Here is a 14,468-nt window from a genome sequence, read left to right as displayed (position 1 = left end):
AGATGGGGCAACCGCCTCAAATGGCAGTGTCTACAGGGGCAGCAGATCCAACCTCCAAGAAATGCATCACCTGCTGTTTCCTGGTAGCAGTGACAGCTATGGCATACTCCTTGGAGGCTGGATCTTCTGTCTCCTCAGCAGCCCCCTGCCCGCTGCCTCAAAAGTGGCTTCTTGGCAAATAGGAGGTGCAATGGTCTCCTCCCATCTTTGTTCCTGATGTAGATCTTTATCTCCCTCCCTTGTTCTTGATGTAGACCTTCAATCATCCCTCCTTGCCTGGTTGAGGGGACACCATTTTGTGGTTTGCCTCAGGTGTCAAAATGCCTTGGGGCAGCCCTGCCTCTGAAAATAGTTTAAGTGAATATGGAGTCGTAGGGAAGTTAAGGAAGACTACACGTATTAATACAAGACATATTATGGGCAATCACCATAACTCAATATAGCTGGCCCAGGCAAGGACTAGCCTGGTATCAAAGTTTGACAGCTTTTGCCCTCCAGATGTTTTGGACTACAGCACCCATCAGCTGCAGCCAGCACTGGCTGAGGCTGATTGGACTTGTAGTCCAAAATATCTAGAGGGCACCAGGTTGGTGAAGGCTTCTGCATACAATACAATTGAAGTGTTCTTGACAGGACAAAGGAAGAGGCTACTTGCAGTAGTTAGTCTGTGGAGATGGGCATCAAGAAAGAGCAAATACTTGAGGAAATGTAAGTAGGAGTATGACTGATATCTTCAAGGTACTGTCTCCTCAAAGGGATTATCTCAGGAGAGAGAGAGAGAGATAGCTGAAAGAAATAATTATCCCCAGGAACAAACAGCTGAAAGGTGTGAGCTTGAGCTCTCTGCCTCAAAAAGGAAAATAACCAATTTACCTAAGCTGATGAGTCACTATTCCTAAATGAAGGCTCATTTTAACTCCAGTTGATGGAATCAGAAGTAGCTCATATGGAACCAAGTTCAATCACAAAATCAGAGAAAGAGTGAAAGAAAAAGCCTGATGGATAAGTTCAAGGGTCCTTCTACCCTGGCATCCTTCTTCTCACAGCAGCCAGCCTCAGGGAGCTCATGATTAATGTGTGAAGGCAACAGCCTGTACCTAGTGTCTGTTGTTCAAAGTAAACAGCTTCTGAACATGGAGTTTACAATAGCCATGGAAAGCCCTGTCCTCAATCACCAGTAGTAGAGATTGATTCACACCACGTATTTAAAGTGCTTTTATGCCATTTTAGCAGCCACGGCTCCTCTGCCCCAAGGATTCCTGGTTTGTTAAGGGTGCTAAAAGGTGTTACAAGACACCTCCCTGAGCTATAATTCCCAGCACCCTTAACAAACCACATTTCCCATGATTACTTGGGGGGGGGGGGGCTGTAAAGTGCTATAAGAGTGCTTGCATGGTGACCTAACATTTATGCTACACGAAGTGCTATCTTTTATACTGACAGTCAGTTTTATTCACTAATGTTATGAGTGAGTGCATACTAGTGAGCGAGTGACAACTGCTCCTCACATCTTGTTGCCCGCTCTACACACCATTAATAATTTTATAAACCTCTATCATGCACCCACATCCTTCTCTCCCACCCCCTGCAAGGTGACTCACACACGCACAATAACTTTAGTCATTTTGCGCAGGGAAGCTGCTTCATCCCCTTGTTTGGATTGCCAGATAAACATCATGTCTTTTTTGAGTTGGGGTGAGCAGAACTCTTTGCACAACACCATCCCTCTGGTAGCAAACTCACGTGGTGAGTGCTGGTAGAAATGGAGTCAAACCAGGGCCACTGAGAAACAGCAGGTGGCTATGGGACTGCTTGGGGACTCCTGAGATTTTATAGTAAGCCCTTGCAAACTAAAGGGGATGGTGGATGCTCAGTGGCCACAGAATGCAGAGGGCTAGTTGGAAAAGAAAACCAGGAAAACCAAGGTAGGGGAAGTGCCGTAGCTCAGTGGCAGAAGGTTCCCAGGTTCAATCCCTGACATCTCCAGCAAAGACTAGGAGAGAACCCTGACTGTGAAATCCTGGGGACCTGCTGCCAGTCAGAACAGACAACACTGAGCTCGATAGATGAATGTTCTGACTTAGTGTAAAGCAGCTTCCTATGTTCTTAAGTTCCTAATGGCTTGCTGTAGGAGGGCATGGGTGGTTGATTGGCTGGAGCCCCAAAAAAGGAACAGGCTTTTCCAGAGGTGAGGATACACTGCAACATATTTTGTTACAGATCCCATTTGACTACTACAATTTATTTACAAAGGTAATAATAGCATAACCCACAGCTGACAGGAAATGGGAACAAGGAGGACAGCTCTTTCATTTGGTGTCTCTCTCTCTCTCTCTCTCTCTCTCTCTCTCTCTCTCTCTCTCTCCCCACACACACACACACACACACACCACACACCCCTCTCTGAGTCCATCTACACAGGGAGTGATTCAATCTAGTGGAGTATCTCCTTGGCACAGCCTCTCGATTTACATTAATACATTGTGTAATTTCTTGGCTCACGCTCTCCACAGTAACACTTGTTATTTCATACATGCTCGCTGCCCGTGCTAACGTGTTTCTTATGCTTTATTGGCTCATCAGAAACCAGTGCACCGGAACCCGCTTTCAGAAATGGCCTGTCTGCATCCTTGAAGGTTACTGGGTGTCCACTAGAATCCATACTGCCATTAACCGCCTCCTCTCCCGGTCTGGCTAAGGAAGGGGGCCAGCTCTCAAGTCCTTACCTTTTGAAAGATGACGAGTGGAAGGAGAGCAATGGAAGGGTATGTGCCTTCTATCGCCTTTCTAGTTCTAATGAGGGCACGTTGGTGCGGTGATGTGTATTTTACTAAGCCAAGGGAAAGGTATGGTAAGTTAGCAAGCAGTAGCGAGGGTGACTGTGAGTGACATTTGATTATTGCTTTTTAAACGATGCCACTGCAGTTAAGCATGCTGGTTTGGAGTCGTAGGGATCAGACCCATCCTTCAATGCCTTGAATTGTCAGGTACCTGGGGATGTTTTCCAGTGAGAATCCCTCATCTGTAATCACCTTTAGGGCCGCACAGACTCATGCAACAGAGCTCCACAAGCCTGATAAATTAAAACTCCTATTGCCAGTGACCCATGTGTGATATCACCATGACCCATTTGCAATATTAAGCACCTGCCTGGAAGCGCTAAACTCCATCTAAATTATCTCATGGGATTCCTCATAGGATTAAAAGTGAGAACCCCGTGCACATTGTCCTGAGTTCTTTGGAGGAAGGGTGGGAAACAAATGTAGTAAACCAAAAGAATACGCTGAAGGAAGATGTACAAATTGTATGCAGCTAGAAGAAATCAAGTGTGTTTTTATTGCATTAAGCTGATTTTGCAGAAAGAGCCTCAGAAATTTCTTTAATTTCTTGCATGTTTTCCTGCAGTGACAAAATGATACATAAACCTCAGAAGGGGCATTCAAAGTGAAGTTTAGGGATAAAGGAATTCATTAATGATTTCTGAGGATCTGGTCTCAAGTAATGCTGCCCTTCTACATTCCTGCTAATATAAATTGCTTGCCTTTTTTTACATAGCTCAAGCCATATTCTTTTATCATCTGTTCAGAATAGTGCTTGCTAAAACTTTTCACTTTCTTGGACTGAAAAAGCGTTGGTTCAGCATTTTTAAAAATATCAGCCTGAAACTATATGTGAAATCAATTATATAAATAATATAAGGCCGCATGTCCTCCTTTTTCTGAAATTTTCCTGCTTCTCATCTTATATAATAGTCTCCACCCCAAGTCTTCTGCCTAATATCTGCCTCCACTTGTACTTTCTCTTTCAGCTGCATCCAACAAATTACAAGCAATCCTCGTTTTGCGTGGGGGTTCCATTTTGGACCCCCACAAGCATTGGCAGAGCATGCAGAAGCTGTGCATGTGTGCATGATCATAAGTCATTCAGATGCACCTAAACTGGAACTTGCTTTGTGGGAAATCTACAATCAGGTTCCCAATGTTGTTTCCTCCCTGCTAAATGCAGCTGGGGCTGGGGGGGCAAACTACAAGGGGAAGAACTGTAGCTCAGCAGTAGAACATTTGATTTGCATGCAGAAGGTTCCGGGTTCAATTAATGACAATAAGAATGTGTGCAGAGGAGGGTGGCCAAGATGGTCAAGGGTCTGGAAACCAAGCCTTATAAAGAATGGTTGAGAGTGTTGGGTATGTTTAGCCTGGATAAGAGGCGACTGAGAGGAACTATGATAGCCACCTTCAAATATCTGAAGGGATGTCACATGGAAGATGGAGCAAACTTGTTTTCTCCTGCTCTGGACGGTAGGACCTGTACCAATGGATTCAAATAACAAGAAAGGAGATTCCAACTAAACACCAGGAAAAACTTTCTGGCAGTAAGAGCTGTTTGACAGTGGAATGGTCTCCCTTGGGAGGTTGTGGACTCTTCTTCCTTGGAGGTTTTTAAGCAGAGGTTGGATGGCCATCTATCATGGATGCTTTAGCTAAGATGCCTTCATTGCAGGGGGTTGGACTAGATGACCCTTGCGGTCCCTTCCAACTCTATGATTCTATGAAGTCATGTGCTTTAAATGCCCCAGGTGACCTGTGTGCCTGCAATGCCTGCTGCTCAGGTGCTCACAGTTGATGGTCAACTTCAAGACCCCTGCTTCTCTCCCTTCATATGGGTCTTTATCTCCTAACAGGTACCCCATGTAGCTCTCTGTGGCTAAAACCAGCTTCAGGAAGGAGCTTTAAGTTGGGGGTGGAAGTATTTGGGGGAATGGAGTTAAATGCCCCATCTCCAACATTGCATTTCTGATTCAATCTCCTGGCCACTGCAGGGGCAGCCACTTTTAAAGAAAGAAAACAATGTGAGATCTAATCTAGATGATCCTCAGGCTCCCTTCCAACTTTATGATTCTATGATCTGTGATCTTCTGTGGACTAGCCAGGAGCTCATAAGGAGGGCATTATCTTTTTACTGGCCACACAGCTTGTCAAGCAAAGACATCTACTGAGCACATCAGACATGCTTTTATTTTGACTATGTTTCCAGGTGAAACCCACAGCATTCCTATGTACTCAATTTAAGTAGCTAAATCATGTTTTCAAGATGGCGGCGCGCATAGACGCTGCGGCTTAGTGCTCTCCCTTAGCGTTTTGTTTTGTTTTTATTATTTTTACTTGGTCTGAGTATGTCTGGCCGGGCAAGAAAGATTTACAGCAGGCAGGAACTTCTGAAGGTCGGGTTACAGTGTGAACAAGCTGTAAGAGCTGATTATTTTCGCCCAGATAACGTTCCTGTGGGAGTAGCCAGGTAAAGTCCAACTGGCAGTTAAAGTCCAACTGGCAGTTCAACTGCTGTAGGGCGCTGGCTTTGGGATGCCATTTGTCTACACGGGATTTGCACCTTCCTGATTGTGAAGAGGACCGAAAATTAGCTTTGAAGCAACAGAACTCATGGGCGGGTAAGAAGCATGAACCGACTGCAAGAAAGCGACCAAGAAAACTAACCGGATACAAGATATACAAGATGGCGGCGCGCATAGACGCTGCGGCTTAGTGCTCTCCCTTAGCGTTTTGTTTTGTTTTTATTATTTTTACTTGGTCTGAGTATGTCTGGCCGGGCAAGAAAGATTTACAGCAGGCAGGAACTTCTGAAAGTCGGGTTACAGTGTGAACAAGCTGTAAGAGCTGATTATTTTCGCCCAGATAACGTTCCTGTGGGAGTAGCCAGGCCACCGGGCTCTCCATGGATTACTATGCCTCCAGGGAGGAGGCGAAGGCGGCGTAGAGACAGGAGGCAAAGGCGGGGTTGTCGGGCTGGCGTCCTGGTAAGATTGCAGAGGAGTCCATCTAAACCACCGCTCCCTAGCATATTTCTTGCTAATGTGAGATCTCTTGCCAACAAGATGGATGAATTGAGGCTGCAGGCAGCAAAGAACAGCCTTGTAAAAGATTGCTGCGTTTTATTTGTCATTGAGACATGGCTTCAACCGTACATACCAGACACAGCTATTCAGTTGGAAGGCTGTGCGGTACATCGTCATGACCGAGGCATGGACTTCGGAAAAACCAAAGGAGGGGGGCTGTGTGTATATGTGAACAAATGCTGGTCCAATAATTCGAAGACTGTGGGCAGTCACTGTTCACCGGATTTGGAATATGTGGCTGTTAAATGTAGACCAGCCTATCTCCCTAGGGAGTTCACAGCTGTTATGTTAACTGGTGTGTACGTGCCACCAGATGCCAATGCCAACCTGGCTTTGGGATGCCTGCAGAGCCTTATCAGCAGCCAGCAAGACAAGTATCCTGAAGCTGTGCACATCATTGCGGGAGACTTCAACCATGTTGAACTTAAAACAGTGCTCCCAACGCTCTATCAGCATGTGAAATGTCCCACAAGAGGGGACAAGACACTGGATAAAGTTTATTCGAATGTAAATCATGGCTATAGGGCTTTACAGCTGCCACACTTGGGCCAGTCCGACCATATGTCTCTGTTCCTGGTACCAGCATATATCCCACTCAGGAAACGGGCTCCCACAATATTAAAATCTGTTAAAATCTGGCCTGAAGGTGCTATTCACCAGCTGCAGGACTGTTTTGAGAGAACCAATTGGGATATTTTCGATCGTACAGACCTGGAGGAACACACGGCGGCAGTTCTGTGCTATATCAATCACTGCACAGACACTGTCACAGTAAATAAATCCATCCGGTTTTACCCCAATCAGAAACCCTGGATGAATAGAGAGGTCCAGTGCCTGTTGCGGGAAAGGAACAGGGCTTTCAGGTCAGGCGAGGTGCAGCTTTACAGTGTGGCAAGAGCAAACTTGAAGAGGGGTATTCGACGGGCAAAATTGGATTATAGGCTGAGGATTGAGGATAATTTAAGGAGCAACAACACAAGACAGATGTGGCAGGGGATTCAGCATATTACCAACTACAAACCTAACCTTGGTGCTGTCGACGGTGACCCTTTGCTGGCGGAGGAGCTTAACCTCTTCTTTGCTCGCTTCGAGAGGGAGCCACCTGAGACGCCGGTATTACAGCCACCAGCCCATAGGGGCCCCTCATTCACGGTAGAGGAGCATGAGGTGAGACAGGTATTGAGGATGGCGAATCCGAGGAAGGCGGCTGGACCTGATGGCATCACTGGAAAGGTGTTGAAGGGCTGTGCGGATCAGCTGGCGAGGGTCTTTACTAAGATCTTCAATAAGTCCTTACACCAGTCTATTGTCCCACCCTGCCTGAAGTCGTCAACTATTGTCCCTCTGCCTAAAAAATCCACAATCAGTAGTTTGAATGACTACAGACCAGTTGCACTGACTCCAATCATCATGAAGTGTTTTGAGAAACTGGTGCGCCGTCACATTATTTCCTGTCTTCCATCAACTTTTGACAACTACCAGTTTGCATACAGGGCAAATAGATCCACAGAAGACGCTATCATCACCACTCTCCATGCTGCTCTGTCCCATCTGGAGCAGCCGGGGAGTTATGTGAGGCTGCTGTTTGTGGATTTTAGCTCTGCTTTTAACACTATCCTCCCCCATAGACTGGTGTCCAAGCTAGAGGCGATTGGACTCTCCAACTCCACCTGTCTCTGGGTTTTGGATTTTTTGTCAGAACGTTCTCAGAGGGTTAGAGTAGGGTCACATATGTCCACAGCCCTTAGCCTTAACACCGGCTCACCACAGGGTTGTGTGTTGAGTCCCCTGCTCTATGCTCTCTATACGTATGACTGTACAGCCATCTATTCCAGCAACAAAATCATCAAGTTTGCTGATGACACTACGGTGGTAGGGCTCATTTCAGGAGGGGATGAGTCCGCCTATCGGGACGAGGTGGAGCGGCTCTGTGTTTGGTGTGGAGAGAACAATCTGGCTCTTAATACGGCTAAGACCAAGGAATTGGTGGTGGATTACAGGGAAAAAAAGGCGGACATTCAGCCCTTGTATATCAACGGGGAACGGGTGGAGAGGGTGGCGGAATTCAGGTTTTGGGGAGTAACTATCGATCAGGGCATGACTTGGAGCGCAAATACCACTGCTCTGGTGAAGAAGGCCCAGCAGAGAATTTATTTCCTCAGACTTTTGAAGAAGAACAATCTGAGTGAGAGACTGCTGGTGTCCTTCTACCGAGGCTCCATAGAGAGCATTCTTACATACTGTATTTGTGCTTGGTTCTCCAGTTGTACAGCTAGGGAGAGGAAGGTGCTCCAGAAGGTCATAACCACAGCCCAAAGGATTATTGGTCATCCTCTCCCATCTTTGGAAGAACTGTACGGTTCCCGTTGTCTTAGGAAAGCAAACAACATCCTGCAGGATTCATCTCACCCGGGACACAGTCTGTTTGCACTACTGCCTTCTGGCAGGAGATATAGAAACATCAAGTCAAGGACAAATAGACTGAAAAACAGTTTCTATCCAAGAGCTGTGGCCTTTTTGAATGCTGTAACTCGATAGTGTGACCTGGGAGTTTGATGGGTGTTGGTGTGGGTGTGGCTGGAATGTGGTTTGTTTGGTTGTTGTTGTTGTTTTGCTTTTGTTGTTTTTAAGGGATGGCATCCAATTTCGTTGCACTTGTGCAATGTTGCACTTGTGTAATGACAATAAAGAATCTATTCTATTCTATTCTATTCTATGTACTCAATTTAAGTAGCTACACTGAAGAAAAAACAAGAAAACTAGCACATCCTCCATTTTGATGAAATATTTATCTTAAAGGTAAAGGTAAAGGTACCCCTGCCCGTACGGGCCAGTCTTGCCAGACTCTAGGGTTGTGCGCCCATCTCACTCAAGAGGCCGGGGGCCAGCGCTGTCCGGAGACACTTCCGGGTCACGTGGCCAGCGTGACATCGCTGCTCTGGCGAGCCAGAGCCGCACACGGAAACGCTGTTTACCTTCCCGCTAGTAAGCGGTCCCTATTTATCTACTTGCACCCGGGGGTGCTTTCGAACTGCTAGGTTGGCAGGCGCTGGGACCGAACAATGGGAGCGCACCCCATCGCGGGGATTCGAACCGCCGACCTTTCGATCGGCAAGCCCTAGGCGCTGAGGCTTTTACCCACAGCGCCACCCGCGTCCCTATTTATCTTACTTTCTAATAAATAAGGTTTCAAGAAAATGGATGAGTTCTGTTTGGGTTTGTGGAATCACATTACGCCAAGCGATTCCTCATGTGTGTAGAGTAGGGATGGAATTTTATGAAATTCTTGGTGTTGAGCTTATCTGTGCAATATTTTTTCCTGACTCCTGTCTTGCTCCTTGATCTTGATCAGAAGTGAGGGGTTTTTTTACTAGCTCCACTAAATAATACAAACAACGCTCACATATTATACACATTATTATAAATATAATATTACATGAATGTTTATATGTGTATACAGTCCAGGTTTCCTAAGGGAACCAACACATAAACAGATAAATTCAACTACTGATATTTCGTATCGAGAAACAAGTAAGAATACTTATACCATAATACAGCAAAAATCCAGTACTGCATGAGGCTTGACTTTTTTATGAATGTTATATATACAATATATACATATTTTTGTTTATAAATTTAAATATAATTTTGTGTATAAATACACAGGCTTTTTAGAAAAAGGAAAAGAAAAAGATAATGTGCAAGCAGCTCAGACATAAGCAAATGCTCAGTGTAAGAGGTGGTCCTTTGTGGTCAAAGCTTGATCAGGTTGAAAGCACCAAATTCCATGTATAGATACGTTTAAAATAGAGTCCTCTTCCATCCCTAATGTAGAACAACACACGTGTCCCTTATTTTTCATGGCACTGCGTTTTGCTTTCGTTGTGTCCAGATCCACGTGACCATATCAAAGTCGGCTCAGGAGAAACTGCGCCAGAAGCAGTTAAAGGAGATAGAGATTTTGTGCAAAGAAAGAGAAAAGGAAAGAGAGAGAGAGAAGGAAAGGCTGACAAAGTTTGAAGAGCATCTACAGAAAACTGCTCGTGAAGGTATGTGGCGACTTGAGAAATAAAAGGAGCTCGTTATGCAGATTTCGTATGCATTTTGCATCACCCTGAATTTCATTTGCCTTCATTTAACGCACCTTGCAGAGATCAGATGCACACTGTGTAAGTCAGGAGAAGAAGAAAAAGTGACCTACAGGGTTGCTACCTTCCCCTGTCTATGACAGCTGCCTGAAAAGCTAACATCCCAGAGGCCCCCTTTGTGAGTGGAGGTTATGGAGGAGCATTCACATGTCTGCTCGGGAGTAAGTCCCACTGAGTTCAGTGGGGCTTATTCCCAGGGAAGTGTGGCTGTCTAGATGTTATTGGAAGACATCTCCCAGAACCCCTGACTGGGATGGCCAGGGTTGATGGGCGTTTGACTCTGGAGTGTCTATTTTCTCCATCCCTGGTGTATAGAGTGGCAGTCATGTGAGCCTCCTCTGTCTTCCACTGCAGCCTGCAGTGATATAGTCTACCTACATACAGACTTGCCTCCTCACCTCCTATGTGAGAACTGGGCCAATGCTGCAGCACCGGGTGAACTCTGAAATGCTCCCACAACCCCGTTGTCTTCATTGAACATGACCCTTTTCTTAGGGAAAAGGTGAGATGTGTCCTTGTGTACTTTGGTAGACATGAACAATATTGGGATAATGCACTTATAATGCTGAACAATCTGTGACTTTGACACTTATACAGTGTATTTCATCAACAATTTCACTGCACTTCACAAAAAGTACGCTTAAAAAGGGAGCTACCCTAGCAATGGAGAGACTGTCTAAGAAGGTAGCCTGTAATAATATTCTAGTTCCTGGACCATGTTGAATGGAGATCTATTCTCATCACTATGAAACGCACCCATATTTCAGTATACCTGCAGCAACTACAGTCAAGCAACGCAGATGCTCTTCACCAAAATTTATAATTTTATTAAATAAACTATAGCCAGGAGGAAATTTTCATGCGCAGGAAGCACTTAGCCATACAGTAAGAATCTCCCTGATTTAAACACCCTCCACACCCTTGAGATGTGATGCTTTTCAGATGAAATATCCAAGCTGTTACAATAGGAGTGCATATTTAAGATGGGGGAGGAGGAAGGTTTATGGCAGAGCTCCCTAAGTGATCTGATTGCAACTGACATGCAGTGATTGTGCTGCAGTATAAACTCCACAAAGGTCTGCAGCAGCAGCAGAGAAAGTGGCAGAGTCAGCACTCTGCCGGAACAAGGCTCTGGTGCAAGGTCACTTGCTCTTGCTCTTTGCTGTGGCTGGGGGATGGAGGAATGTCAGCCCCAGAGAGCTGGGTGTATGTGGTGGGGCTTTTCTTGCATATCGTTCAAAGTCCCATAGTGCCTACTATTACTACTATTGCAGGTGTAGGGACACGGGTGGTGCTGTGGTCTAAACCACTGAGCCTCTTGGGCTTGCTGATCAGAAGGTTGGTGGTTCGAATCCCCATGATGGGGTGAGCTCCCATCACTCTGTCCCAGCTCCTGCCAACCTAGCAGTTTGAAAGCACGCCTGTGCAAGTTGATAAATAGGTGCTACTGTGGCGGAAAGGTAAACGGCATTTCCGTGCACTCTGGCTTCCGTCCCATATTCCATTGCACCAGAAGCAGTTTAGGCATGTTGGCCACATGGCCCGGAAAGCTGTCTGTGGACAAACACATGCTCCCTTGGCCTGAAAGCGAGATGAGTGCCCCAACCCCATAGCCACCTTTGACTGGACTTAACAGTCCAGGGGTCCTTGTACTATTACTGCTACTACTTCTATTAGTACTTGAGCTCCTTGGAGAAAAAGGTGGGTCATAAATACAATTACTATTACTATTATTACTTCTCCAAATTCGCAGAGCACACTTCACCATGTCAATATGATTCCAAGGCGGTTTCAAGCAATGCATTGAAATTATTATTTCTGTTCCAAACTTGTGGAGTGCCCTCCTTCTTAGAAGAAACATAATCCCCATCAAGTGATGTGTTGTGGTTTACAGAAATACATAAAAATACTATGAGCAAATAATATATACAAATGTTAAAAACACTCAGTTAACAAAAAACAGAGCCACAGCAGGAGGCCATGTGACCTCTTGTTGGGGAGGCACACAAAGAAGGGCCTCAGATTATGATAGTTAACTCCAAAAGCCTGAAAGACTAAAAAAGTACTTACTTGCTGGTGGAAACCAATTGTAGCCTCCCCTGCCCAGGCTTTCAGGGGAATGAAGTTTAAACAGTGGGCTCCAGCCTCTCAGGATTTGCTTGGAGTCATGCTGCTGTTCATACTGCTACCAGGTAAGCCCACCAGGGGTCCACCACCAGAGAAGGTGACCCACCTGAGTACACATTTTGCCTAGGCGCCTCTCAAACCTGGAACTGGCCCTATGTTTTTTCAGCTGCTAGTTCCCTTCACTCTCTGCTGACTTCCCTGAATTACTTTCTGCAGGTTCCGGGCCACTTAAAAGCAACGGAACCACCCCTGTTGGCCTCAGTCTGAGCAATCCCTGCAGAGCTCCTGTTGGGACGTCCCTGAAGAAACGGGTGAACAGGCCCTCTCTGCCCAGCATCCCCGTCATCAACCACGACAGCAGCTTCCTCAGGCATGCTTCAGGTGAGGCACAAAACAGGCTAGCAACAAATGCAGCTTTGATGGTCGTCAACAGCGCTGGATAGAAGTATGAGGCACAAGCAAGGGCTTCCCCATAACCACAGTGCATACTGGAAAAATAAATGGGAAAAGAAACTTCTTGCTTCAAGTATTATAATCTCAGCCAAGCTGGCAATATCACTTTTTCCTTTCACTGGCATTTTCCAGATCATCTTTTTTTGAAACATTTTTTTAAAAAATGAATGTTGTATTGAGTTTTCCCCCAATATTACATAAAACAGAATAAATAAATCACAAACAACAAATACAGGACTGGCCCGCTTGTGGAGGATCATGCCTTGAAACTTCTTGGGTAGCTCAGAAGAACTTGGTGTGTAAGATTCCAACCGTGGACGATAAAATGAGGTGCAAAATTATAAAACATTCCCTGTTGCTGAACCAACATGCATTGGTTCATGTTGCAAATATGGAAAACTGACAGGTTGCCTTAGGAACTCCCTATCTATTACACTACTACAAAAAGCCAACAGGTTGATTGCAGCCACTTCTCTATTTGCACCCCCTCATTGTTTGTGGCCATTTCCTTTTGGGAGCGTGTAAGGCATGGCCAGAGAAATTCTTTCAGCACGAGGGCCACATTTGCTTCTGGGCTACCTTCCAAAGGCCACAAGAGAGTCTTCAGCAGGGCCAAAGTGAATGCAAAATTTGCCTTTGTACAGTGGACTGTTTTGTACAGTGGACCATCTTCTACTGAGTCATCTGGTACTAAAGAAATAACTACCCTCTATTTATTTACCTCTGGAGTTCTCCCTGCTTCTCCTGCCCTTTCAAGGTCCCTGTGCAAATAGCATATGACTCAGCATTCTCCTCTGTCCATAGAAAGCTTTATAGTGATTATTATTGTTTTGCTTCGGCCTGCCGCTGTATCACCTTGTCTTGTGGAATGGTTTAGATTTTGCAGTCAAAGCAGGCTGCCAGGATGATTTGATATTAATGCCATGTCGGCACTTCAGTGGGTCCTCCTGGAAAGTTATACCTCTCTAAAAAAAGATACGGTATTGTGTGGTATAATTGTTAGGCGAACAACAAGCCCAAATGTGAGATGCCTCTTCAGTGTTGCAGATCAGGCAGATGTCACCAATAGGACATAGTGCAAAGGTGGGATGGTGCAGAGTGGGTTTCCACTGCCTGGTGCACCTCTGCCCCCACCAGAGAAGCCACTCATGGGACTCGGAGTAAATGGGATGTTCAGCCCAATACACACTTCGGTGAAAATGGTCTGTTCTCACTGCAGTCCTTTCAATGGAATGCAATTCAGATATGCATCTACAACTCCATGGGAACAGTAAAATGAAATATGACTCCTTATAACAACAACTTATTTGTAGCGTTAATTGTAATTTCCTGACTGCCAGTGTTAATTGCATTTATATGCCTGGCTGTTGTTGCTTCATACTTACAGCTAACTCCCTGCCAGCAAACCTCCAGGGTTCTCCGGAATGGGAAGAGGACCTCGTAAATAGAGATGCCTTAGAAATAAGACCCTTGTCTTACCCAGAGCAGGGGCTGGTCGATGCTCTGAAGTGGCTCAATAGCAACGATTGGTAAGGAAAGAGAAAACTACCTTCCCCCTGTGCCTCATGCCATAAAGTTAGGCGAGTGGCCTTGTGGCTGCATGAAGGCTACAGTATAAAGTGAGATTCAAACTCACTTCCTCTGGTTTCCAGACAGCACACACTCCATCTGTTTTTGTCTCATTCCTTCCCTCCCACAAACCCACAGAGGATACCAAATTGATGGTGGACTTTCACAAGCCCAGTTTAGGAAAATGGTGAGATTGTTTCAAAAGGTTGTGGGCAATGTCAAGGCAGCCCAACTTGGGCCTCCCTTCCTATTTTTTCACC

At 45.6% G+C, this 14,468-nt stretch overlaps 1 protein-coding gene across 1 annotated transcript in view; it reads left to right on the top strand.

Annotated features, from left to right (window-relative positions):
* The window catches only part of TOGARAM2 (TOG array regulator of axonemal microtubules 2), a 77,422-nt gene that overhangs the window by 39,700 nt on the left and 23,254 nt on the right, over positions 1 to 14,468 (top strand). The window contains exons 8-11 of the mRNA XM_028724458.2: positions 2,584 to 2,765; positions 9,804 to 9,960; positions 12,403 to 12,567; positions 14,027 to 14,168. Coding sequence (XP_028580291.2) covers positions 2,584 to 2,765; positions 9,804 to 9,960; positions 12,403 to 12,567; positions 14,027 to 14,168 — 646 coding nt within the window. The remainder of the gene's footprint in view (positions 1 to 2,583; positions 2,766 to 9,803; positions 9,961 to 12,402; positions 12,568 to 14,026; positions 14,169 to 14,468) is intronic.

Source organism: Podarcis muralis, chromosome 3, assembly GCF_964188315.1.
Source record: "Podarcis muralis chromosome 3, rPodMur119.hap1.1, whole genome shotgun sequence".
NCBI lineage: Eukaryota > Metazoa > Chordata > Lepidosauria > Squamata > Lacertidae > Podarcis > Podarcis muralis.
This window is presented reverse-complemented; position numbering and strand designations above follow the sequence as displayed.